The following is an 18,890-nucleotide window of genomic DNA, read 5'->3' as shown; positions in this document are numbered from 1 at the left end:
CAACCACATGCTGCCAAATGCGCACAAATATTGACCAGTTGGGCCTCTGCTGATTTAATCATTTGCTCACGACTGGTGGATTTGACACTTTGCCTGAAACAGTAACATGCCGGTGTGAAAAATTAGCTGTCTGAAATCCAACACAAGTTTTCCATGTGCCAAAGTGGACGATGTCAGATACCCACCTTTCAGCCTGTTGGGAAGGTGGAGGCTGCATGCATGCAGACTAAACCCTTGAAGAAGTAGAAAGTCCACAGAGCAGGGAAAAAGACAATTGTTGCATCCTTCCCATTGGCTGGATATGATAAACTCTCCTCCGTTCCCAGTGTGAGAGGATTTAGTGGCCAGGTGGAATTAGTCTCAGCTCTCTGAGTCAAGCTCAAGTCCTGCCTGTTTGAATGCAAGTTTCGTAAACACCTTGTCTGTTTACCTTGAAATGAGCCTTTTTTTCCCCCAGTGTTCTTTATATGTAAAGGGTTCAGTGGACTCAAATAGCAAGAGGTTCAGCAAAAAGACTGATTCTCAACATTTCAGCAAACACAAAAGATGGCTTAGCAGGTAGAGAGTGGAGGGGGGCAGGAACTGAGGTCAGCAAGGCTCTGCGCTGGAGAAACACAAACAGTGGGGTTGGAAATCAATTGCCAAAAAACTGTTGAAACAGCAAAAATCTCATCAGGAAAAATAACTGAGAAGCTTGAGAACTGACTCTACTGAACAATAGGGAATTATTTGGCACTGGCGTGAAGTCTGAGCTGGCTTGTATGGAGGGGTGATGAGTGGATTGAAGCCAAGTGCACCTCATTGCACTACAGTATATCAAACAAATCCAGACAATCAAGATATTTTTGCATAATCATATCTGTTCTAATTCCACTAGATGGAAGTCACCTGTAATTTTTTTATTTATTTTTATTTATTGACCCTGGCAGGCATATTAGTGTTTTCATCCCAGACAACAGAGGAACTGAACAATCAAGCTCTCAAGAAATCTAATTGTGTGCCTCAAGGGGTCTTCATGATGTACCCACCAACAAGGCTGGACTGCTGTTCCTGATGAGTGTGACCCGCTCTTTTAGTATCCTGCCTGTTGTTGTTCCAGCAGGAGTCGTCCTAGCAGACACCCCTGTCTGAACTGGGAGGCTGAGGTCAGCTGTGATGTGCTGTGAAGTCTCCTGAGATCACAGGACCCTCTGATCTCGAGAGTGATGCGAGAAGACAGCGACCAGCAGATGGCGGTTTACACCAACTGCATTGGAACTGGCTGCTGATCTCTGGCTTTAATTTCTGGCTTTGATCCGTGGCTGCCACTTCACGGCCCACCTCTTTATCCTTGCAGTGCTTCTTGTTTTAAACGGCTGTTTTAAATTCAAAACTTCAAACTTGATGAGTTCTGTCAACAACAAGCATCATTTCACTACGAGCATTACTGCGCTTCACCTCTGAGGTCGAAGCTTAGTTTTGAATTTGGCATCAGCTTACATGAATGAGCATCATCAGAACAAGCTCACAGGAGAGCTGTAATATAGATTCTGACACACTTTACTGCCACAGAGTTTGAGGCGCTTCATGTAGTGAAATGCTATAAATTTCCATGGTCGTAAATAAAAGAAGTAGCATGCAGATTAATAAACAACAGTTCCAATGAAGAACAAATGTAACTTCGTTCTGAAGACAAAACTATTTTACTTTGTGCAACTTCACAGTAGTTGGATGAGCTTTCAAGCCATTGTCCAACACTTTCAGAGCAACCTTTACAAAAAAGACTTATACTTCTAGCTCTTTTTATTAAGTATAATTTAGTAAAGGTCACGTTTATTTCTGAAGTATCAAATAACTGATTTGACCCAAAAAATCAGTTTTGATTTAAAAGATGCAAGTGCATCGGTACACAGACTCCTGAATTGGTCTCAGTGTGGCGTGAGCCGTCCGATGTCCTGATGATAAAGTTATAAATGGTTTTCATGCTGCTGATGCCGGAGAGCTCCCTCTCCGTCTGTGACTCTCTCCCGCTCCCACCCATAAATCTGACGCGAGACTAGTCGCAGTTGCGTCAGATAGCGCTGTGAGTCGTCATCGTCCTCCACTTTGTCCGGTTGGTCCGGGTCGCAGGGGCAGCAGCCTCAGCAAGGAAGCCCAGACTGCCCTCTCCCCAGCCACTTCCACCAGCTCTTCCGGGGGAATCCCGAGGCGTTCCCGGGCCAGCCGAGAGAAATAATCCCTCCAGCGTGTCCTGGGTCAGCCCGAGGCCTCCTCCCGGTTGGGCATGCCTGGAACACCTCCCAAGGGAGGCGTTCAGGAGGCATCCTCACCAGACGCCTGAACCACCTCAACTGGCTCCTCTCGACATGGAGGAGCAGCAGCTCTACTCTGAGTCCCTCCTGAATGACTGAACTTCTCACCCTGTCTCTAAGGGAGAGCCCAGCCTCCCTGCGAAGGAAACTCATTTCGGCCGCTTGTATTCAGGGTCTTGTTCTTTCAGGTCATTACCCAAAGCTCATGACCACAGGTGAGAGTTGGAACGTAGATTGACCGGTAAATGGAGAGGCTCGCCTTTTGGCTAAGCTCCCTCTTCACCACAACAGACTGGTTTAGCACCCGCAACACTGTGGACACCGCCCCAATTCACCTGTCAATCCACCGGTCCATCTTACTCTCACTTGTGAACAAGACCCAGAGATACTTAAACTCCCCCACCTGAGGTAGGACCTCCCCCCCGACGTGGAGTGGGCAAACCACCCTTTTCCGGCTGAGGACCATGGCCTCAGACTTGGAGGCGCTGATTCTCATCCCAGCAAGAGCTGAAGGTCGTGGCCTGATGGAGCTAAGAGGACCACATCATCCGCAAAAATCAGAGACAAAATCCTCCCGCCACCAAACAAACGCTGTGAGTTTGGGAGGAAAACAAAAAGGCTTGTGAAGGAAAGTTGAAAATGGCAGACTCAGATACTGTATACAACGTGCCAACAAGTTTAAAATCCAAAGTGTGGAAGAAATTTGATTTTTATATGAAAAATGGAGCACTGGATAAAAGCACTGCCATATGCAAAGAGTGTAAAACTGCACTGAAGTACACCGGGAGTACGACAGATTGCCACACTCGCTTGGTAAGACGGCTTGGGGACTCAGGCGATGAGGAGGCGAGCACAGCCAGCACAAAGACAGGGCAAGACAAAGACGGACATGCAAGACTTCTTCCAGTCAAAACTCACCCACAACTTGTCAAGAGCAAAGGTAAAATGACTCACATAAAGATCATTTTAATTTGTGCCAACCAAACTATCAGCAGCCAGAAGAGCTTTGCAGAGTTCTTCGAGTTACATGTTTCACTAATAAACATGAGAAAAGTTACAAATACACTTGTTCTCTAGTCTTTGATAAATCTTTTTCCAGGAAATGCTGCATTTATAGTACTGACATGTTAATTCACATTGTAAATGTGAACTTTCAACAAGGAACCATCAGATTGCATCATGACCTGTTAAACTGTTACCAGTGTTGGTGTTGTGCCCTTAACACTGACATGAATGTCTTGGTAGGCCTTGCTCCTGTGTGCCGTTCACCCCAGGGTGCAAACACAACTGAAGGCTGTGTGTGTGTTTGTTCCTCCATCATGCGAATCGGTATTCTAGTCATTTTATGATGGCAACTTCAGCAGGTTATGGGCCCAGAAAGGAGTTTGGAAGCCGATGGAACTTTTTGTGTTTGGATGGAGATGAAACAAATTATGAGTGATGGGACACAAAGTTTCTGGCACACCTGTGTGTGCTTGGCCTGAAGAGCACCATTCTGAAAGAGCCAGCCGAGGGCGAGGAGGAAGGACATGAAGAGGCATAAGCTGAATTCATTCGCTTGTGATGAGAGGTGCAGCAGACAATGGCAGGAGGGCACCCCAGATTCTAAGAGATCGTTACGCTGGTAAGGGGAAGCCTCATGTGTCCTCAGTTTGGACACAGAGCTTGTATCCTCTCAAAAAGCCATTAATGAGAGCGTCAGACTGTGACATTCATGCAGAGACTGGGATCATAGCTTTGAGAAATGAGGAGGACACTTTGAGTGATGGTCTATTGATTGCAATGGTTCTGAAGGGTTTGCCAGACTCATTCAGCCATTCTCCATTCACATTAATCAAAGTGATGAAATGATAACTGGCGACCTGTCCAGGGTGAACCCCACCTCTCCCCGGAGGCTGCTGGGATAGGCCCCCCCCCCCCCAAACCCTTAACAGGATAAGAGGTAGAGAATGGATGGATGGAAGGTGTATGATAGGTTGTGCTATTTAAAACCTGTCACACCTGAAGAAAAAAGTCATGGTGTTGATGATTGTCATGGCTGTTATGATCTTCAAATGTGGCGTGAAATTTTGGGCCACTGCAACTATGATGATGTGTTGAAGTTGGAAATTGTGACAGAGGGGATAAAAATTAAAGGTAAAACTGATAAATCCGATCAAATATGTGAAGTTCGTATAAAAGGGAAGTTGTCCCAGAGCAGGGAAGGAACCTGCAGGTCCCGTAGAGCCAATGGCAAAGGACAATTTCAGGTACTCTTTAGTACTCACTGATGAGCGCTCAGGGCAAATTTTGTGTATTTTTTGAAAGCTAAGAGTGACACAGTTGTAGCTACAGAGAAGTTTATCGCTGATGTAGCTCCGTATGGAATAATTAAATGCATCAGATCAGATCACGGAACAGAATTGACATCTAAAGAGTTTCAGTCAGTATTTTGTTGAAACCCCATTCAGCATGAGACCTCAGGTCCTTATTTTCCTCACCAAAATGGGACAGCTGAGAGAAGCTGGAGGACATTGTTTGAGATGGCAAGATGTATATTGATGGAGAAGAACCCTCCAAAAGACCTGTGGACAGGGTCGCCCCTCCCTAAACACAACACGCTCTGTGCAGAGGGCCTAATCTTCCATGGGGGTACATTTTGCGCGAGGGGACGCATTTGTGCGTATGCATAACGGATGTGGATTCGTGCTACCGTGAGGCATGTGGAGAGCACCAAATCAGGAGAGAAGACCTATAATCTGATCATGCATGCGTTCCTGCACTGATTGAAAGCACATGACATCTGACCAATCAGAAGAGAGCATCAGAAGGCACTTCTAGAGCTGCAGGTAGCAGATGAAGAGCGGTAACCTGCCGTCATGTCCAAAGACATCATGAGTCGGGAGAGAGCAGAAGGAAGAAAAAGATCAAACAAGAGGAAGCTCGTGCTTCACCTGAAGGCGGGTTTGTTGTTGAAATAAAACTTTGTGACACAAAAACCTGAGCTGCTGCTCATCAGATAGGAGGCCTCGTCTCCAGTCTCTGTCTAGACGGGAGATTTGTTTTTATTCAGAAGATCTTATTAACGTTTATTAAATGTCTTGTAACGCCCTATGCATTCACCTCTGATGACAAAGAGTGGTAAAACAACCAGCTGGGGGAAGTTTATAGCCCATCAATATTAGTTTAACTATTTTATGGAGGGTCAGCACGGCGGTGCAGTGGTCAGCACTGTCCCCTCACAGCAAGAAGGTTGTGGGTGGAGCCCCGGCTGCAGCACGGGGTCTTTCTGGGTGAGTCTGCATGTTCTCCCTGTTCCTGCTGGGTTCTCTCTGGTACTCCAGCTTCCTCCACAGTCCAAAGACATCAAGAGGGGACCAGGTTAATCCAGACTCTAAATTGACCGTAGGCGTGGCTGGGAGAGCCAATGGTTGTCTGTCTATATGTGTTGGCCCTGCCATGGACTGGCGACCTGTCCAGGGTGAACCCCACCTCTCGCCCGTAACCGCTGGGATAGGCTCCACCCACCCCATGACCCTTAACAGGAATAAGTGGAAGACAATGGATGGATGGATGGATTTTATGGAGGTAAATGTCGCCATCTGTTGGTGAATTTAATTCATAACTGTCAGCTTTTGGGGAGATAGAGAAACACTGATTGAAATGAATGTAAATGATGCATTTGTTAACAGAGGGAACTGATTTTAAAATATAAGCCCATTTGACCCTGCATTAGTGTGTTTTCTAAGGACTGTAGTTTGTACATCATAATAATAACACATAATAATAATAGTAATAATAATAATACAATAATGATTGAGGTGCTGGAGGTTCGTGTGACTCAGAGTTGTTCATTTATTTCCATTTGAAATTATTTTATTTAATATCTATTTATTTCAGGTTGAATTTATTATTGTATTTGACCGCAGCCAAAATATTGTATCTACAGTTGGCCTACTTTTGTTATTGCTAATAAAGGTCAAGGTAAATGGCATGTTGTATGGTCATTTTGTACCTATGATATATTTGGGATGGGGAAAGTGTGTGTGTGTTTGGGGGGGGGGGGGGGGGCTCCAAATAAAATTTCACTTAGGACGCCACTTTGGTCAGGGGCAGCCCCGTCTGTGGACATGTGCGGTTCAGACTGCTGCAGCTATTCACAACAGGTGTTATAACAAATGGACAGGACAGATGTCGTATGACACGTTGACAGGGAAGAAGCCAGAACTTTCCAGACTGAGAACTCAGGAACAATGTGTTATGCATAAAATTAAAAGAACAAAAAGCTCAACTCACGGTGTGAAAAAGGGATCTCCGTGGGGGATAAACAAAAATAGCCCTGTGTATTTATTTCTTTACCCAGATGCAGGGAAAGTAGTCAAAAAACAGATTAGTGAAGTTCATAAACAAGTGTGTGAACGAGTGTCAGGCTCAGACAGATCATCACATGAGTGAATACTTCAAGGACAGGGCTGAAGTTCACCCATCAAACGCTGACACGTCAAAACCAATCGTACAGCAGCCTAAAGTAGAGGTTTGTGAGCGAGGGCACAAGGAGTCACAATACACGCTGTCCAAAAAGGGAGAGGAGAGCTCGTAAATACTTTCAAGACGATGAGTGTAAGGTAAAATGTGATGATGATCAGGAACTCACCAGTATGGATTATTGTTACAGAGTTATGTCAGATGTATCCCAAACCCTGAAGGAGGCACTGAGTTCACCAAGTTCAGATTTGTGGCCTAAAGCTTTGAAGGAGGAGATGCAGGCACTGAAGGGACATGATACCTTTACCCTGACCTCACTACCAGACGGCAAACATGCAGTGGGGGGCAGATAAGTAGTGAGAGAAAATACAGATGAGACGAACATCGTCTTCGTTAAATATGGAATGTAAATGATTCTGTGGTCAAACGGGCATTGGCTGAAAATCAGCAATGTGTTAAAGTAACTTAGATATTAACAGAAGGTAACAGGCTCCAGCCCAGTCCCCAGAACAGAACCACAATTTACATTTCTGCAAACAGACAAATGCCACAACGTCATCCAACTCCCAAAGCATTCTTCATCCAACTCTGCTCAATAACCCATAAACATTTCATTTGAGCAAGAAAAGAAACTCAAACAACGTGGCGTTACACTGGGAAGGAGTCGCTCAACCTGAACGATCCGGCTGGTCAGGCTCTGTTCACATCTGTTTTTGGATCCAACATGACTTTAATTTGCCTGATAATCTGACGCTGAATAACGAAAGCAATTGCTGTTGACTGTAGACATGATGTGAAACTGGGATTTTCTAGTGGAGGATGAAGGTAGTGGATGAAGGTAGAGGATGAAGGTAGAGGATGAAGGTAGAGGATGAAGATAGAGGATGAAGGTAGTGGATGAAGGTAGAGGATGAAGGTAGAGGATGAAGGTAGTGGATGAAGGTAGAGGATGAAGGTAGAGGATGAAGATAGAGGATGAAGGTAGAGGATGAAGGCAGTAGATAAAGGTAGAGAATGAAGGCAGTGGATGAAGGTAGAGGATGAAGGTAATGGATGAAGATAGAGGATGAAGGTAGTGGATGAAGGTAGAGGATGAAGGTAGAGGATGAAGGTAGAGGATGAAGATAGAGGATGAAGGTAGAGGATGAAGGTAGAGGATGAAGGTAGTGGATGAAGATAGAGGATGAAGGTAGTGGATGAAGGTAGAGGATGAAGGTAGAGGATGAAGGTAGAGGATGAAGATAGAGGATGAAGGTAGAGGATGAAGGTAGAGGATGAAGGTAGAGGATGAAGGTAGTGGATGAAGGTAGAGGATGAAGGTAGAGGATGAAAATAGAGGATGAAGGTAGAGGATGAAGGGAGTAGATAAAGGTAGAGGATGAAGGCAGTGGATGAAGGTAGAGGATGAAGGTAGAGGATGAAGGTAGAGGATGAAGGTAGTGGATGAAGGTAGAGGATGAAGGCAGTAGATAAAGGTAGAGGATGAAGGCAGTGGATGAAGGTAAAGGATGAAGGTAGAGGATGAAGGTAGAGGATGAAGGCAGTAGATGAAGGTAGAGGATGAAGGCAGTGGATGAAGGTAGAGGATGAAGGTAGAGGATGAAGGTAGAGGATGAAGGTAGAGGATGAAGGCAGTAGATAAAGGTAGAGGATGAAGGCAGTGGATGAAGGTAGAGGATGAAGGTAGAGGATGAAGGTAGAGGATGAAGGTAGTGGATGAAGATAGAGGATGAAGGTAGAGGATGAAGGTAGAGGATGAAGGTAGTGGATGAAGGTAGAGGATGAAGGTAGAGGATGAAGGTAGTGGATGAAGGTAGAGGATGAAGGTAGAGGATGAAGGTAGAGGATGAAGGTAGAGGATGAAGGTAGTGGATGAAGGTAGTGGATGAAGATAGAGGATGAAGGTAGTGGATGAAGGTAGAGGATGAAGGTAGTGGATGAAGATAGAGGATGAAGGTAGAGGATGAAGGCAGTAGATAAAGGTAGAGGATGAAGGTAGTGGATGAAGGTGTTGGATGAAGGTAGAGGATGAAGGTAGAGGATGAAGGTAAAGGATGAAGGTAGAGGATGAAGGTAGTGGATGAAGGTAGAGGATGAAGGTAGTGGATGAAGGTAAAGGATGAAGGTAAAGGATGAAGGTAGAGGATGAAGGTAGTGGATGAAGGTAGAGGATGAAGGTAGAGGATGAAGGTAGTGGATGAAGGTAGAGGATGAAGGTAGTGGATGAAGGTAGTGGATGAAGATAGAGGATGAAGGTAGTGGATGAAGGTAGAGGATGAAGGTAAAGGATGAAGGTAGAGGATGAAGGTAGAGGATGAAGGTAGTGGATGAAGGTAGAGGATGAAGGTAGTGGATGAAGATAGAGGATGAAGGTAGTGGATGAAGGTAGAGGATGAAGGTAGTGGATGAAGGTAGAGGATGAAGGTAGAGGATGAAGGTAGTGGATGAAGGTAGAGGATGAAGGTAGTGGATGAAGGTAGAGGATGAAGGTAGAGGATGAAGGTAGTGGATGAAGGTAGAGGATGAAGGTAGTGGATGAAGGTAGAGGATGAAGGTAGTGGATGAAGGTAGAGGATGAAGGTAGTGGATGAAGGTAGAGGATGAAGGTAGAGGATGAAGGTAGTGGATGAAGGTAGAGGATGAAGGTAGTGGATGAAGATAGAGGATGAAGGTAGTGGATGAAGGTAGAGGATGAAGGTAGTGGATGAAGGTAGAGGATGAAGGTAAAGGATGAAGGTAGAGGATGAAGGTAGAGGATGAAGGTAGTGGATGAAGGTAGAGGATGAAGGTAGAGGATGAAGGTAGTGGATGAAGGTAGAGGATGAAGGTAGTGGATGAAGGTAGTGGATGAAGATAGAGGATGAAGGTAGTGGATGAAGGTAGAGGATGAAGGTAGTGGATGAAGATAGAGGATGAAGGTAGAGGATGAAGGTAGAGGATGAAGGCAGTAGATAAAGGTAGAGGATGAAGGTAGTGGATGAAGGTGTTGGATGAAAGTAGAGGATGAAGGTAGAGGATGAAGGTAAAGGATGAAGGCAGTAGATGAAGGTAGTGGATGAAGGTGTTGGATGAAGGTAGAGGATGAAGGTAGTGGATGAAGGTGTTGGATGGAGGTAGAGGATGAAGGTAAAGGATGAAGGCAGTAGATGAAGGTAGTGGATGAAGGTGTTGGATGAAGGTAGAGGATGAAGGTAGAGGATGAAGGCAGTAGATAAAGGTAGTGGATGAAGGTAGAGGATGAAGGTAAAGGATGAAGGTGTTGGATGACGGTAGAGGATGAAGCTAGTAGATGAAGGGAGAGGATGAAGGTGTTGGATGAAGGTAAAGGATGAAGGTAGTGGATGAAGGTGTTGGATGAAGGTAGAGGATGAAGGTGTTGGATGAAGGTAGAGGATGAAGGTGTTGGATGACGGTAGAGGATGAAGGTAGTGGATGAAGGTAGAGGATGAAGGTAGAGGATGAAGGTAGAGGATGGGTGTTGCAACATTCGCTCTCTTATGGTTGTAAACAAACATTTTGTTTTGTCAGCTGAAGTTCTGAGGTGCTGTGTCACATTACTGCACCCAGTCAGGAAGTAGTTCCATCTATGGATTGAGTCTGAAATATCTCAAAAGGCAAAGACAGTTTTGGAGTGTATTTGATGACTCTAGTACCGTTATGCTAACCTGCCCTTCCACTACTCGTCATTGTGCTAAGCCACTAGCAGTTAGCAGGTCTCTGTGGGTCTCAGCTCCCACATGCAGGCACAGAGGCAAGAAGGGGCTCTATCTGATTGTCTGGCTCTTGGGAGGATGAAGAGTGACTGCATTTCTCAAAATGTTGCCCTGCTCTCCTGCTCTCTTTCCCCTCAATTGTTCAAAGTAGACGTCCGTCCCCACTGATCCTGGATCTGCTTAACGTTCCTGCCTGTTAAAAGGAAGGTTTTCATCGCCGTTGTTGCCTGATGTGCTTGCTGATGGAGAATTGTTGGGTGTGGATTCATTGAAGGAGTGTAGTACTGGACCTGTACTTGTACTTACTTGTAAAGTGTCATGAGAGAACTTTTGTTGTGATTTTGGAGATTCTTTCCTTGTGGACCATAGAAATTACATTTAGAGTCTTTCTTATTTTACTATTTATATTATTATTTTATTTCATTATAGAAAATACTACATGGGTCAAATATAAATACAAACTTGCTTAGGTGGTGAATCATCATGAAATATAATGGTGGATCGATAACCATGTGTTTCTTGTTTATCGTAGATTCATATTTCACTGTAACTCCAGATATGAAGATGAGTCTAGTATTTTGCAGGATGGTTCACCTTCTCGGTAGCACAGTGGTGCAGTGGTCAGCACTGTCCCCTCACAGCAAGAAGGTTGTGGGTGGAGCCCCGGCTGCAGCACGGGGTCTTTCTGGGTGAGTCTCCATGTTCTCCCTGTTCCTGCTGGGTTCTCTCTGGTACTCCAGCTTCCTCCACAGTCCAAAGACATCAAGAGGGGACCAGGTTAATCCAGACTCTAAATTGACCGTAGGCGTGGCTGGGAGAGCCAATGGTTGTCTGTCTCTATGTGTTGGCCCTGCCATGGACTGGTGACCTGTCCAGGGGGAAGGCTGCTGGGATAGGCTCCACCCACCCCACCACCCTGAACAGGAGAAGAGGTAGAAGGTGGATGGATGGATGGTTCACTTTCTAAGATCTATTCATCAGCCTGTTTCATCCAATGATCAGAGTGTAGTGTTTTATGTGTTTAACATACCACTAGTGGGATTTTTTTCCCCAAGACATCAAATATTTCAAGAACAATTTAAAGTCAACATTAGCACAGCCCCATCATCACCACGCTGTTGGAGGCTACTGGAGGCATGAGTGGTGGGACACCTGGAGGAATGCGGGCAACCTCCCCAGAGGTGCTGGTGCTCCCGGCGGAGGATTGTCAGGGCCCACCGTCCAGGAGGGGGATTAATCACCGTTCTCTGGTGGTTCCTTCTGGTCCCTGAGTCCTAAAACAAGCATGAACTTTCCCATTCAGGCTCGGGGTGAGGCCGACTACCGCGGGAGCGTTAGAAGATCATAGAGCAAAAGCACCATCACGTCACGTTTGGTTCATGAACGACTGACCCGTCTGTGTTTGCCTACATTTCCTGCTATTTTGCGCTCAAGAACACACACAGACTCAAGATTACTGCTAGCATCTTTGCTCATCTTTACGGTGCTAAAACTTAATGAGCCCTCGTTGGGACCTAATAATGACCCGGTAACCTTTTACATTGGTTCAGTGGTTCCATGGAAAAATCACCCGATGGAATCCAGATTGCTATTTTCCTTGTGAAATATTAACTATCATCATTTGTGTGGTTTCACTCAAACATATGATTTCAACATAATTTCCATCATGCTTTCAGTAAATATTATACTTCATATAAAAATAAAACCTCATTGCCTTTACAAGAAGAGAACTTCAAATTAAAAGCATAATGCGGCACACCAAAGGGAGCTACTGGCCCACCCATGGGTCAAGGCCCAGTGATTGAGAAACACTGCTTTAGTTACTGTTTGTCTTTCAAGCTTGAGGCAGCCAGTTGTTACCTTGTTGTGGGAGTGTGGTTGTGCAGACGTCAGCTGTGGACTTCCCTGTACCCATCAAGTTTAGAGTGAAAACCCCAGTTTGTGTCGTTATCGTTTAGTAATGACGCGCGTGATTGATTCATTAAATATCTTAGCTAAGGTGTTACACTTCCAGGGTAAAATGGCATTTACAATTGAAAATACAGTAAAATAATTACGTTTGTCAGTTGAAAAATAATCTTTGATAAACTTGAAAAACGTTCTGAGGTCTATTGAGGGTTTACCTGTTAATTAAGGGCTCCACTAACGTCACTTTGGTTGAAATGGGTGTTCATCACCTGCAGGTTCTGGAGGCTCCTCATGAGAATATTTCTCCCAGGCTGCTGGCTTGTTTGAGGGTTTAGAGAGGTTTAAGCTGAGATCAGTGGCTTTACTCAACTATAATTAACTATTATTCCTCCTTACGACCTTCAGCATGAAAACCATTAATTTGACATGTTGACAGTGACTTCATGACCAATTAAGTTTTGTATAAATCAATATCTGGGTTACCATGAAGGGTAGATTACCAAAGAGGCTTTGTTAGTTGCTACCCAACTGTTGCACTCATGCAGCCCCCTCAACGTACATCTTTAAAAAAAAAAAAAGAGGGGTACAGCTGCTGATTCAAGTCTTTCAGGTTCTTTAGAATTTTCTAGCAGCTTTCTGCTACTAAAGGAGATCTACAGACATGATGCACCCCCCCCCCCCCACACACACACACACACACACACACACTAGGGATCATACCACAAATCTGGTGAAGCAACTTCACAAAATTCAGGGTCTCAGGAGACCTTATGTGGTTCATGTTCAGTCTGTTCAAGCCTCTACCTCCTGCCAATAGAGGAAGTTAAACCTGCCTCTTGTTTAGAGGTCAGATTCGGGCCCCTAGCTAACATGAGGGAGGTTTCAAAACAAACAAAATCAATTAACCAGCTCATATTTTCTGTAGGAACCTCGACAAAGCACTGCAGTCACAGCATTTTAACAAGTAAATTAGTCCAAAAATACATCTGTGGTGGATAGCGCGCTCTACAGGACCAACAACCAGAATATGATTCCTGAACTGAACGCGACAGTGCCAACACAGAATCAAGTTCCCCACAGGAAATCATGAGGCTTTACTGGCCGGGCCCCAATAGAAGCTGTAGTTTCTAAGCCTCCATGAGCCAGAGGGGCCTGTGACACTCTCAGATTAAATCCAGGGACTGGACAAGTCCGACTGGGACGCTTGCAAAACAACATTTCAATGAAAAGAAATTAAAGTGCATCATTGTCAATTTAGAACGAACTGTTCCAAATCAAAGAACCCCTGAGGAGCTGCAGGCCATCACCTCCTGTTCCCTCACAAAGACCCACGGCAAAGAACCCGGATGGTAACACCACAAATAAACACTGGACATATCCGCCCGGTGCCAAAAGGCCACAGCACATTTATTGACAACACGACAAACAATGTGACAGTTTTACACGACTTGTAGCAGCACTGGGAAAATAAAACAGCCCTCCCGTCAGAATTGGTCCATAGAACGAACAGCTTGTTCTCCTGCGCCTCCCTTCACCTCCCTCAGCCTCCATTTTCCAGAGCAGAGGCGGATGAAAAGTCTATGAACGGTCCCGATGAGAAGCGGAAAATAAATTTTAGAAACAGCAACACCAAACACGGTCCTCTAGGTCAAAGATTGTTCATCCAAAAAAAACAAAACAAAACAAAAAACACTGGTATGAAAAGTGGCTGCGCGGCTCCGAGGAGAGCCCTTTGTCCCCGCTGCGACCGGGCAGAGTCTTTACTTGCTCTTGGCCGGCTTCTCCGTCTTCTTGGGCAGAAGGACAGCCTGGATGTTGGGCAGCACCCCTCCCTGCGCGATGGTCACACCTCCCAGCAGCTTGTTCAGCTCCTCGTCGTTGCGTACAGCCAGCTGGAGGTGCCGGGGAATGATCCTGGTCTTCTTGTTGTCCCTGGCTGCGTTGCCCGCCAGCTCCAGGATCTCAGCGGTCAGATACTCCAACACAGCCGCCAGATACACCGGGGCCCCGGCGCCCACCCGCTCCGCATAGTTGCCTTTGCGCAGTAGCCTGTGGACTCGACCCACTGGGAACTGGAGTCCGGCCCGGGAGGAGCGGGACTTGGCCTTTGCTCGGGCTTTTCCTCCGGTCTTTCCTCTTCCAGACATGGTGGTTAAAGCCTTAATTCTATTAAAAACGCAACCAGGATGCTTTACGTAACGTATTCAAGAGTGAAGCTATATAAACTACATACGCCTCTCTGATTGGCTGGACGAACCTGAAACCGACGAGCCAATCAGACGGCGTGTCTCCTCGGAAGCAGCGCGCTCTGATGGCGAGAGCTCCAATCATAGAGGAGCGGTGACAGACTGGCATTTACATGGCGAGGTTATAAGTAGGGGACGGAGGACGGGGGACGGGGCGGTATCCCGAGCTGTGTCTCCTCTCGTTAGTCCGTCGGCTTGCAAGAGAAAAATGCCCGATCCCACGAAATCAGCTCCTGCTCCCAAGAAAGGCTCCAAAAAGGCCGTCACCAAAACCCAGAAGAAAGGCGACAAGAAGCGTCGCAAGACCAGAAAGGAGAGCTACGCCATTTACGTGTACAAGGTGCTGAAGCAGGTGCACCCGGACACGGGGATCTCCTCCAAGGCCATGGGCATCATGAACTCGTTTGTCAACGACATCTTCGAGCGCATCGCCGGAGAAGCGTCGCGGCTGGCGCACTACAACAAGCGCTCCACCATCACGTCCAGGGAGATCCAGACCGCCGTCCGCCTGCTGCTGCCGGGCGAGCTGGCCAAGCACGCCGTGTCCGAGGGCACCAAGGCCGTGACCAAGTACACCAGCTCCAAATAGAAGTGGACAGAGGCCCGACACAGTCCCCAAATCACCCCGAGACTCTCTGGTTCCCTCTTCCCTGTGTCGGATGCTTTTCGTGTTTTCCTCGGCGTGATTCGTTGGGACAGCTGCCCGACATTTTGTTGAAATCACTGTTTACTGTTTTGACAAATGTAACGTTTTATGAAACCATATTATAATAAATTCAGGACGAATGTAAGTCGGTGCTTTTAACCTGTGGATGTCTCCTTTGCTTTGCACCATGTTGATCGCAGGCTAGAGATGCATGCGCGCCTGGTGACGTCATCAAACGCAGGCCTAACCTGATCACGACACAATCGAGCCGAACGGTGTGGGATTAATTTGATATACATTTACTGTTCTCCTCCAGTTGGGTGGAAAACATCATGGGGCCGCGGGGCGACACCACATGGAGACGACAGATCCCGTTGGCAGAGTGGGGGAGGCCAGGGACAGACGCACCACTTGTAGATGTGAGGCATGAAGTACTGCAACAATGTGTTCATTCAGTTACATCAAATATAACATGGCTAAATTACTGTAAAAGGGTTTTACTCTGGCTGGCCTCCTGGGACTCACCCAGGCTTTTTGTTCACCAGGTGCCAGAGAGAGAGAGAAGGTTCTAGAAGTGCTGAGCAGAACCTGGACCTTTGATTTAATCTTGCGAATTCAAGTTTGTCAGTTTTATCTCTGAAGGTCTGAAAGAGAAAACGACTCTTCATTGACTTGAATTGTCCGAGATGTGGGAGTTATTCTACAACAGGCCCGTTTGGGTTGGTGGTGAGGTGGAACTGCAGTTCTTCATGATGTTCTGTTACTGTTTCCGTCGGTGTTCTAAAACGAAACGCACCTGAGCAGCATTTTAAATCCTAGTTCAGAGAATTCACCAGAGATTCACATCTGCTTCAATGCTGTACCTGCAGAGTTATTAAATTAAATATCAAGAGATGAACAGGTAAAAATGTTTCTCTGCCTCCAAACACGACGAATGATGTTTTCAATCAATTGATTCTTTAAATTTCAATTTGTGCAACTGCAGAGTCTGTTAATGTTCTCTTGCTTTCACCTCACGGAGGTTTGGTATTGGTCATATTGTTCATTTGTTGGCCCACAGCCCTTGGCGACCAACATATTTACATACTTTTCTCTTAAAATGTTCTATTTGAAGTTTCTGCATCTGTTGTCTGGCACTATCAAACGCCGTTTACAATCAGGTTGGTTTGATTGTCCTTTTTCTGTCCAGTTTCCAAAAATCACCTTTAGTTTTAGCCTAATTTAAGGACCAATCACTTCCTAAGTTTGAGCAGCACCTGTAATGGTCTTCCAATTCTTTCCAGAACAAAATAAGTTTGTGGCATAAAAGAAACTTCTGTAGACTGGAAACATCCCAGTTCTCTTTAATGTCCAGATTAAACAACATTAGGCCCAGGACTGAACTTTGTGGGACTCCAAACGTTCTTAAACTCTGAACCAACCAGCAAATTGGACAAACTACTTAAAAAAGGTCAAAACTAATTGAAACCATGCTTACAGACCTCCTACATCGTTGTTTTCCTCTGAGTTCCCCTTCATTGACATGTGAAGAAGTGAAGTACTGCAAAATGGGCAGTGGGTGGCGCTATATATACAGCATTGACTTTCCCATCCATCCAGGCTGGGGGGCTGGAGCCTATCCCAGCTGTCTTCCAGCGAGAGGCAGGGTTCACCCTGGACGGGTCGCCAGTCCATCACAGGGCCATCAAAACAGTTCTGTGTTAACAGTAAAAAAAAGTTGTCGCTACACTGAAGCGACATTCCTGGTTTTTGGATAAATGACAGCCTTCTACCTCATCCATGGGTAAATATCATGCTCATGACAGTAAACGGAGAAATGCAAAACTCTCCTTTCTTTGGTTTATTAATTTTAAGTTATTTTTGCGTCATTCGAAAACGTGCACTGAAGCCAAACAGCTGTTACGCAGAAATGTATTTCTTTGTCTGCCCCCTCAAGGTTTGTCTGTCTTGTGTTTTCTTTTATTTTCCTCCTTATTAATTCATTCATTCATGTATGTTTTGATAAAAAATACATCAATTATATTTTAGAACTCATACACCTCATGTCACTGTAGGTCATGTCAGGTACCCTGGAAGGCACCACCCTGGCCCCCAGCACGACCGCAAGGAACCTAGGAGTTCTCTTGGATCAGGATCTGTCCTTTCACTCCCACATTAAACAAACCTCCAGGACGCCTTCTTCCATCTACGTAACATCGCTAAGATCAGACACATCCTGGCTCAAGAAGACGCAGAAAAACTAGTCCCTGCTTTTGTCACTTCCAGGCTGGATTACTGCACCTCCCTCCTACCAGGCTGGACTAATAAGTCCCTAAAGACTCTCCAGCTGGTCCAGAACGCTGCTGCCCGCGTGTTGACTAGAACTGGTAGCAGAGACCAGGTCTCTCCTGGACTGCTTCTCTGCATGGCTCCCTGTCAGATTCAGAACAGAATTTAAAATTCTCCTTCTAACATACAAAGTCCTCAACAGTCAGGCTCCTTCACACCTGACAGACTTCCTAGTCCCCTATGATCCAGCTAGAACCCTTCACTCCCAGTATGCAGGGTTCCTGCTGGTTCCTAGAGTTCCAACAGTTGAATGGGAGCCAGAGCCTTCAGCTATCAGGCTCCCCTCCTGTGGAACCGTCTCCCAGTTTCAGTCCAGGACCCAGACCCCCTCTCTATGTTTAAGAGCAGACTAAAGACCTTCCTTGTTGATCAGGCTTATAGTCAGGACTGCTTAGGCTGGCCCTTAGACCTGCTGCTATAGGCTCAGACTGCTGGGATCTCCCATGATGCACTGGGTTTCTCTCTCCTCCTGTCCTCATACGTGTTACTAAATCCTCTTCTCCTCCCCACATCCCAGATCCCGGTGCTGCTGGAGGAGGATTAACATCAGTACTTTTATTCGTACTTGTGGTACTCATATAAGTATTCCCTGTACTGTACTAGCATTAACATCAGCATTGTGTTTGCTAGCACATAGTTGCTCATGTTATGTTGACACTGATTTGTTGAGGAACCTGCAGATGTTACTACTGGCAGCTAGCTGTTGTTTTTGTTGGCCATGTTTCTCCTCCCAGCCTCCTCACGTCCCCGTCTGTCCATCAGTCTCTTCTCCTTTCTCTCCGTCTGTCTCTTTTCTTCTGTCTCCCTCCATGACCTGTCTTTGTCTCTGCTCTCTTCCCCCCGCCCAACCTGCTCTACGTATAAAGTGTCATGAGAGAACTCTTGTTGTGATTTGGTGCTTAACAAATCAAACTGACTTGTCCGCCATGATGGCTACGCCCTTCTCTTCCTTCCTCTTACAAACATACAAGGAACCCACCACCTCTCCCTCCTCCACCACTCCTTGAACCCTCCTCATTCCTCCCAAACTCCTTCTAGTTCCTGCAATCATAGTACAGAGTTCCACTGACCAGGAAAAACATCTACTAGAAAGCCTCCGTTCCTTCTTTAATTAAAACCCTGAACAATCAAAACCAGACCCTGAACACTGACTTGTTTTTACCAGCTGCTCAACAGTTCCTTGTCAATGTGCCTGCATGTGTTTTTAAGTCTGCAATGATGAGAGGAGACAGATTTGATTGGATGAGGATCCATCATCAGCTGAGTAGCTACAGCTGGCCTCCAGATCTTTAGT

General features: G+C 45.9%; 2 protein-coding genes across 2 annotated transcripts; one reads left to right on the top strand and one right to left on the bottom strand.

Annotated features, from left to right (window-relative positions):
- Positions 1-13,755: 13,755 nt before the first annotated feature.
- h2ax1 (H2A.X variant histone family member 1) lies at positions 13,756-14,591 on the bottom strand. The gene has a single exon (XM_086225795.1). It carries the CDS (start codon positions 14,521-14,523, stop codon positions 14,137-14,139), a length of 387 nt encoding a protein of 128 aa, XP_086081921.1. The 5' UTR covers positions 14,524-14,591; the 3' UTR covers positions 13,756-14,136.
- Positions 14,592-14,743: 152 nt separating this feature from the next.
- On the top strand, positions 14,744-15,427 carry hist2h2l (histone 2, H2, like). The gene has a single exon (XM_086225796.1). It carries the CDS (start codon positions 14,831-14,833, stop codon positions 15,209-15,211), a length of 381 nt encoding a protein of 126 aa, XP_086081922.1. The 5' UTR covers positions 14,744-14,830; the 3' UTR covers positions 15,212-15,427.
- Positions 15,428-18,890: the final 3,463 nt, after the last annotated feature.

Source organism: Aulostomus chinensis, chromosome 15 (genome assembly GCF_037954235.1).
Source record: "Aulostomus chinensis isolate RoL2024-O1b breed Wild chromosome 15, RoL_Achi_v1.0, whole genome shotgun sequence".
NCBI classification, from domain to species: Eukaryota; Metazoa; Chordata; class Actinopteri; order Syngnathiformes; family Aulostomidae; genus Aulostomus; species Aulostomus chinensis.
The sequence above is the reverse complement of the archived record's forward strand: the minus strand, read 5'-3'. Positions and strand labels throughout refer to the sequence as shown.